Raw genomic sequence first — 9,051 nt, 5'->3', positions numbered from 1 at the left:
CATAATTGTTTCAGTATATAACCGGGTCTACACGTAACTATCAAGTTTATTTTAATAATGGTGTATACCACCATGATTGTCGATAACTGCTTGCAAAAAGATCGCATCGAGCAACTAGATTTTCACACATATTAGAGCGCGATACTGTCCCTTATTATTACACAGTGGGCTTCTAACGTAACAGAGTTCGCTTATTTTGGTTATCCCAAGGTTGGACATGGTTATAACACCCCATAAATTTTCAATGGGATTAAATCCGGTGATCTGGCAGGCAAGGAACGACTTTAATATTATTTTTGTGTTGTTCAAACCAGTCTTACACAATACGCGACCGGTGTATTGGCAGTTATCTGCACGAACGTTATGCACGGCAGCTTGTTCTCTGGAAGACAATTCTAACAGTGGTCTACCCGATCTTTGACGATGCAGCAAAGATCCTTCGTCTTGATATCGTCGTACCCAAATATAACTTTTATCTGTAACAATATAAATAAACATAAAATAATATAACGTAGATATAATGTTGAATGAAGAAGTTGGTAGGATGAACGAACAAAAAAAACTCACATTAACTCCAATTCTCTAGAAATTTTCCGACATATTTTTTCCTTCTTCATATAAACTTAATAATTTCACATGTTTTAACCATTTCAATATTGCGATGGAACTCATTTTAAAGATAATTACGATAATAAGCAGATTCAACTTGAAAAATGACGATCAAACGATTTGCAAGCAGCTGAAACAAGTAGCAAAATCTTTGTATATAAAAACTTAGCCTGGTAGTTTGAAGATCTTCAGTCTACCCTATTTTAAGTTTAGTTAAACACGCATGACTTACCGATTAATTTTAAGACGACCCGATATAGATCCGATTTTCATCGCTTAGTTGATAACAGTACGATGGTCAAGTGGTTCTGAAACTTCGTTCTCGTTCGTAATGTCACAGTTCAAATCCCACCAGGCGGCTAATATTGAGTTGTGTTTTTTGTAAATTTACTGCTAGATTTGAGAGATTAACTAAGTTACAACTAATTCGCAACATGGGTCTTCGTAAATAAAGAATTTTCACTATCATCAGCATTCCCAGACTATAGATACTACACGTCCACTGCTGTCACAGGCCTCCTCTCAGAATGAGAGGACTTGGGCCGTATGTTCCCACGCGGGGCCCAGTGCGGATTGGAGAAACTTCACACACACCAAGAATTTATCGTTGGAATATTTGAAGGGCAAGAACGATAGTAATGCGAATAATATATCCCTTCTCTTAACGACAAGTACGAAGAGACAGAAAATGTTCGCTTACGCGCTTCGCAGGCAGGATAATTAGTTACTACGGCAGCGAAATATATGAATTTCCAACATAGAATATAAAATATTTTTTTAAGGTCAGTGGCAGCGCCATCTAGTGACATCTTAATAAACTAACTAAGTTAGTAAATAATAATACCGCTAATACACTTCAAACACAAGATGGCGCCGTTTCACGTGTCAGACGATTATGGTTTCGGAATTGTCCCGACTTTTGCTGGCCATAGTACATATTTCATACATTTTACTTCCCCGATATCGTATCGGCATCCGATGCCGATAACGGATCGGATAATCTGAAAACGCTCTAACACTAACAGTCAATAAAATATTAAAATATCCTTGCAGTCATTGCTTAAATCAAATAATTACAATGACTCGTTGCTGCAACTATCATAGGAACAATGTCATTAACATCGAGCCAAAAAAGGCGAAAGACAAGGTCTCAATTCCACTTAAATTAGTTTGTTGCTAAGATTTTTTAATAGGTATTTTTTCCTAACGGTACTTTATATACGCACGGTCATCGGAACTCTCGTATTATACTACACGTAAATAGAAATTTAAGAATATTAATCCTCCCATCCTTCACGAAGAAGTTAGCGTGAATCTGGTTCATTTCAGATAAACTGGCTTTAAAACCGACCTTCCTGTACTTAGATCTTAGTCTACAAAACAGATAGGGAACGTTTAATAGTAAAAAAAAGGATATGATTTAAAGTCGAGAAGACAAGGTAGTGAATAACTAACATTGTTCTTTAAACTTATTTCATTATTATTTATATTTCATGTAACTGTCTCTCTTCGTCTTTATTGTCATGAGACAAAAGTATACAAAATAGCAGTTCTAAAATAATTGTTTATCCCCCGAGTCTACAAAATAAATATTTTCCGTCAAACAGAAATCTTTTTTGTTACAGCTGGCCGACAATTACGCTCCATCGATGATCTTACCTGTGGAATACTACTGCTTGATCTTATTAGTCCCGCTATGCCTGATGTGCCAAATCAAATACCTGAAGTGGCTGGCCATTTTATCAGTCACGGCGAATGTTTTGCTCTTTGCAACGTATTTGTTTTGCTTATACTATATCTTCAGTGGGCCGATTAAATTCAATGACAAGATAGCCATCGGCAACCCTGCTAGATATCCTGCGTTTTTATCGTAAGTATAAGTCGCTGGCTGTTACCCGAAACTTGACTACAACCTGCGGGAACTTGATATTCTTCTCCTAAATCACCACTTTCGATAGAATGGTTATATCGAAAATGCAAACTGAGACATGGATGCATAGAAAAACCAGAGAAAGAAAGCAGCACTAGGAATCGAACCCAGGTTCTCAGCATAGAATGGTTTAGTCGTCGGTATGATGATTTTCTTGGGTGTTGAGTTCCGTAATGCTGGAGTCTGGAGTTCGTAGTTAACAAAAGAAGCGCAATTTGCATATTTCTCGGAAAATATTAGCCCATGGCTATCGTGATTATTTAGGGGCTACTTCACCACCCATTGATTAATTTTATTTGACGGAATAAATGTGATGCCGACTCCGTCTATACGAACAAAACAAACAGAGACGGCATCACATTTATCCGTCAGATAAAATTAATCAATGGATGGTGGGACAGGGGGTTAGTGTAGCTTTCTGTCAGTGAAAGATTTACTAGATCCTGTTCAGTAGTGTACCGCTAACAGAGTTTATTCCTACGAATTAACAAAGAATTTATAAGATGAAGTCTACCACTTTATTATAGGTAACACTAGCTGTTTCCCGCGACTTCGGTGCAAAAATTCAGTAAATTATACAATTTACCTTGTGTGCCGAATTTGATCAAAATCCATTCAGCTGATTTTGCGTGAAGAAACATTAAAACTCACATTTTTAATATTATCAATAACTTAGATAAGTAAAGTACCTATGGTCTATTTTTGAAATGTAGATACTAAAATGACAGTCTGAAATGTCAAACGTAAAAATAATGTGGCCAGCATAAAAGGAACAGTGCTGCTCCATGATTTCGGTTTCGTAAATAATCGATAAAATGTATATTTTACGATAGCAAAAATAACATTAAAGCATTCAATATTCTACTTTCTATTTTGAAAATATAAATGCACTTTTACGATAAAGTGATAAAATCTAAGCCAAGAAAGTGTATGGTTGTAAATACGTACATATATGTATACACAGAGAGGCCCATCTGCCAGCGGATCTTACTTAGAATGAAATTGAAACTTAAACATCAACATCTATAAAAAGTCGAAATATCTCCAAAACGGTCGCATTTTTATTAGACCTATTTTACCTTTTCTAGAATGTCCTAAGTGCCCTACATGTTACTACATCACGGATCCGTTCATATCTCAATATTTTACGACATACATACATTGGTACATAGGTTCCTACAAAATCTTTCGGTGATAACCGGTTGCGGCACATCACTATTTATGAGACGCAAAAAACAGGTAACACATGAAACGTCATTTTAGTATCTCGAATTAAGAAACAGACCATAAACATATTTTGGAATACAGAATAATGAACATTATATTTTTAGGACAGTTATTTTTGCGATGGAGGGCATAGGAGTGGTTATGCCAGTGGAGAATGCCATGAAGAAACCGAAACATTTCCTTGGTTTTCCCAGTGTACTGGTAGTGGCTATGGGGGTCATAGTGTTCCTATATAGCACTTTGGGCCTGTTCGGCTACTTCAGATATGGCGATGTACTTCGAGGCTCAATAACCTTGAATCTACCAATGGATGAATGGTGAGTTCACCACCGGTATATCAGAGAAGTCAAGCAAGACTGTGTGACGTATGAGATAGATAGGTATATCTTTAATTTAGACCCAGTTTACATCTTTACAGTAAAATCGTTCCAGTACCGATTACCGATACATTGCAGGGTTATTCATAATTTTAACGAGTTACAAGATATCGATCGAGCACCGCAAGCTACTGTAAGCTTTTACTCGAATAATGTAAACAGGGTCTATCGCAAGGAGATCGTATTGTAACTTGGCAATTGGATCTGATTGCCGCAAAGGTTTCTTTTTACTAATGAACATGTTAAATGATAAGGGAAGGTTAAATTTTACACGTATTTACTTCTACACTCGTAGCGTCAAGAAAAAGCGTTTCGTTGCCTACTAAATAATAATATAAAAAATGTGGTTACTAATAAAAAAAAACTTTACTTTATTTTAAAGCCTTGGACATTATTATTAAGACGTTACAATTTTATAAGTAGCCCATGATGTCCACAATAAAAATTGAAAACTTAATTTACTTAACATTACGTAATGTTTATATTAAACTATAACTATGCATGTATTACTGAATATAAACAGTTTACTATAACTAACATACTACATAACGTGTTTCTTGCCTAATCGATTCTAGGATTTTATTTTCCACTTAGCGGAATGGAAAAGATAGATATCATACCGAGTGTGGCCTGTTATACGAGCAAAAAATTAAAACATAGATCGTCCTCGTCAAACTGAACAACATTAGTTCAGCGACTTTTAAAAATAATGGAGTCTTTGAATTCTCCTTTTTTCATACAAATTAAATACTGCTATCAATGTACGCCATCCTAGAACACAACTGACGTCGCCTGTCACGCTACAAACATCAAACAGTTTGCATTACCTTGGCTCTTCGAGTAAACTTAAAGGTGTAATAAAAATTAAAAAACTAATTATTTTTAAAAGTCGCTGAACTAATGCTGTTCAGTTTGAGGAGTATGATCTATGTTTTATTTATTTGCTCATATTACAGGCCACACCCGGTATACTCAGTTAAAGGACTGGGTTTGCCCTTTCAATTAACAATAACAAGTTTTAAGTAGATAAGAAGATTTAATTGTAAGATGTAAAGATTACTTAGATTAGTGTTCAAAAATTTCCTACGGGAGAGTCAATTAAAAACAGTAAGATAAGAAAAATCTGTTGTGCCTACAAAAGAAAGAGACCTATTACTATTCCTACACTGCCCGTTCTACTTTTCGCTCTTCACTTTGCTGTGTCCTACCTTTAAACCATTAAATGTCTAAGTTACATATATTTCTAATCATATCACATATTTGGTTGTAATTTGGACGGAATTGGCATCATAATGCAGAGTTATTTAACTATTCTTTTTACTCCACAGGCCAGCTATATGTGCTAAAGTGTTTATAGCTCTCTCAATTTTCTTCACGTATCCTTTACAATTCTTCGTTGTAATCGATACTTTTACTAAATATACTGAGCCTCGAATCAAGCCGAATTACCGAGTCGTCGCTCAGATAGTATCACGGGTCGTCGGAGTATGTTTTTGCGGTAAGTTTCAAGTGGTTAAGTACTTTTTAATCCCCCGTTTATGTCATTATCTGCCACGGTTTAGTACCCGGCTTATGCGGAATCTACTGAGTAGCTATCTACTTTACCTGAGCCTTTGAGTTTATTGTCGCAAGTTATTAATTGTAAAGACGTGATTTTCACGTGATTTCAGTAGTTTAAGACTTAACAACTATCTGTGCACATTGCCATTTATGATTTTTGGGTCATGTTCATTTACAAGTTTTAGATAATGATTTTGAAAAATGACAGAATATAAAGATATCCTTAAAGCGCATTTTATGTAAACTATTTTTTTCCATTCTGATCTCAAGCGATTAACGCATTAAAATTTAGACACTACTTCTACGGTTGTTTGGAACCACTGCAAACAGCCGGATAGTAGCGACTCTTGCAAAATGTTTAAAAGTCTATAATATTAATTTTGTTTCCGCATGTTTCAAAGTCAAACTCTCAATTAATCGTTTATACCATCAAACAAACTTTTACTACTTTGTTTATCTTTCTCAGTGGGCATCGGCATGGCTCTACCCTTACTGGAGCAGATCATAAACATAGTGGGGTCTCTCTTCTACTCCATTCTTGGCCTCATCATTCCTGGCATCATCGAGACGGTTTTCAGGTGGAACGACCTTGGCAGATTCAATTGGGTCCTCTGGAAGAACTGTTTCATCGTTGCGTTTGGCTTTCTCTGTTTATTCGCTGGCTGTACCGTCACTGTATTAGACATTATAAAGATACAAACTGGCCAAACTGAATAGTGTTTAAGTATATAATAAGTTAATATTAATATGATGTTTTGTTTTCTTACCAACGTATGTACGTATAATAATAGTAGAAAACGTACATACGTATTATTAATACCTGGTTATATCGATGAATTTTCTACTCGGCTTCGTAAAATCTATCAATATTAGGATGCTCAGGAATAAAATTTGCTTACTCTGCTCATTCTTAATCTGTATCGTAAAGGAAATCCCTACTAAATTTTAACTTATAATATACCCTGTGGTTTAGAGGATTAGACTGAAAGTTGATAAGTCAAGCAGTCAATTGGTATTTTTATTTTTATATGAATCCAAACACTAAGAATAAAGTATATCTCGCAGTGGCGAAGCGTCCATAGAACCCTATTCCCACCGGCTTGCCCAAGGACAGGAGGATATTCAGTATTTAGAAAAAATGTAAGCCACGGAAATATCTGATGCTAACGCTACTGATAAACAAAGTATCGCCTTTTGTTTGCTTTTACGATGTTATGTTGTGAAATTATTGGCTTAGGTAAACGTCTCATATTGCTGACTAGCTGGCAAATACTGTCAATCAAATTGTGTAAACATAGTGATAAAAATAATCACTTATAATGTAATGGAAGTTCAGGTGAAGATTGCAAAGTTACGTGAGTATTGTAGGTATCACAAAGTAGTAAAAAAAATACACACAGTACTAATAAGCGGAATAGAAATATTGTCGTTTTAATTTCGTGATTTGTTGCTTGTTTGTTTGCTGTTTGTAAATATCGATGCTAGGGAAATAGCATCATAAACGCGTATTGTGTGATAGCAGGTAGTACAGGCACGTGTGATAGCCAGATGACACTATTTTCCTTACACACTATAAGCCTCACAATAAGGGCATAGTGACACGTATAGCTAATCTAAGTGAAGATTAACTTACACTTTTTTTTAAATACATCAACCGTCAAAATATATTTAATAAAAAAATACTTTACTTCCAGTTAAAATTTCGTAAGTATGGCAACCAGATGAAATTATTTCCATACGTAAATACATAATTTCATAGGGAAACAATAAATACGATTCGGCGTAGTAACTACATAAATCTATCTGCTATCTTCTTCTGTTTCTATACTTTCTTTACCTACAAAACTTTGCTTAGGTTTTACTTCTCAACTTTACGAACAAACTTATAAGTTTAGAATACTGAAATTGGGACCAAAGGTCAAGATCAAGCACTCTACAAATAGAGTGCTTGCTAAATTGCATACCTTATAATTATATACACAAGGGCGAGGTCGAGAGCATAAAAAGGTATGTTAGTAGTAGATAAAGTTATAATATTAATTTTAAAGGTAAATTATCGTTTATCTACACCCATATACTCGTAGTAAATCCTCCATTATGCGTTCAAAACCCATAGATAATGCCCAGCATTACGACACTGGATTCTATTATGAACACGGCAGTATCGTAATACGTAAGAGATTTCATACATCGTTACAGTACCGGTGCGGTGGGGGGCGCAGAGCTCACGAGCAGGCCTAGGTCGTCGGGCGCGCAGCGGGCGCAGCTCGTGGGGCAGACATACCTAGTTCTCGTTAATGCTGGCTATTCTCAATGGTTCTTGAACGCATGATAGAGGATTTAATATATGGATGTAGATAAAATATTGTATTCAACTGTACGTAATTAGGCCTTAAAACACTCATGTGACCCTATTATGAAACTCGGCTACGTCTCGTTTCATAAAACCAGACTCGTGTTTTAAGGACCCCTATTACGATACAGTTGCATAAATAACTACTTCACGCTTAGTGTTTAAAAATAATTTATGAAGCATTGTGTTCCTATTCTATCTATGTTTATGTCATTCAGTAGCGGCTTTAGGGTAGGGCGCGGTGGGGGGCGCCTGAAGCCTGTACCTTCTAGAAAATTCCCAAAAGTTTGGAGCGCCAAGGAAATCTCGGCCAGGGCGCTGGAAGTGCTAAAACCGGCACTGATGAAATGGTATCTAATACATATGCGGGTATTACAGCAATATGCGAAATAGTAAGCGCAATATTCTGAAAATACCTACGAGTAATGTTGAATTTGAGTAACAACGCGATATTGCAACCCTACACACTCTTCTTTACATAGGTATACTATAGTTATTTGTGTCACAAGGGAGCAAAATGGTGTATTTACGGCGAGGGCATACATTGAATCCAGAATGTAGCGAAGGATTCTACAACAGAATCCTGAGCGTAGCGAGGGATTCTAAAGTAGAATCCTGGGCGTAATGAGGGATTCAAGTGGTAACGCCCAAGATGAAAATAATTTTGCTCCCGAGTGGCTCATACAACTTTTCACACAGAGCATTAAGAAGCTTGAAAAAAAATATCTAAATATTATTAAAGAACAACCAGCATAGAAAATGGCGTGGCTTTACAATTATCAACTTCAAAAAATAAATAAAATACTTAGAAACGCCTTGAACAGAAAAGTTGCACTTTGCTCCCTCTCGTCAGGGAGGAAAAGTTACTTTTCTGAAGGAGAGGTGTGAAAAAATAATTATTAATTAGAAGAGTTGAATGAATTTTTTGCTGTTATGGTGCTCATGTGCTCGTGCTTGTATTTTATCTTTTATCTTAGTTTTATATCTAAATGATA

At 35.8% G+C, this 9,051-nt stretch overlaps 1 protein-coding gene across 1 annotated transcript in view; it reads left to right on the top strand.

Annotated features, from left to right (window-relative positions):
• Window positions 1–6,449, top strand: part of LOC141444570 (proton-coupled amino acid transporter-like protein pathetic) — a 20,493-nt gene extending 14,044 nt beyond the window's left edge. Inside the window, exons 5-8 of the mRNA XM_074110139.1 lie at window positions 2,235–2,479; window positions 3,871–4,083; window positions 5,472–5,641; window positions 6,170–6,449. Coding sequence (XP_073966240.1) covers window positions 2,235–2,479; window positions 3,871–4,083; window positions 5,472–5,641; window positions 6,170–6,420 — 879 coding nt within the window. The 3' untranslated portion in view covers window positions 6,421–6,449. The remainder of the gene's footprint in view (window positions 1–2,234; window positions 2,480–3,870; window positions 4,084–5,471; window positions 5,642–6,169) is intronic.
• Window positions 6,450–9,051: the final 2,602 nt, after the last annotated feature.

The sequence above is a fragment of the Choristoneura fumiferana genome, chromosome 2 (assembly GCF_025370935.1).
Source record: "Choristoneura fumiferana chromosome 2, NRCan_CFum_1, whole genome shotgun sequence".
Taxonomy (NCBI): Eukaryota; Metazoa; Arthropoda; class Insecta; order Lepidoptera; family Tortricidae; genus Choristoneura; species Choristoneura fumiferana.
The sequence above is the reverse complement of the archived record's forward strand: the minus strand, read 5'-3'. Positions and strand labels throughout refer to the sequence as shown.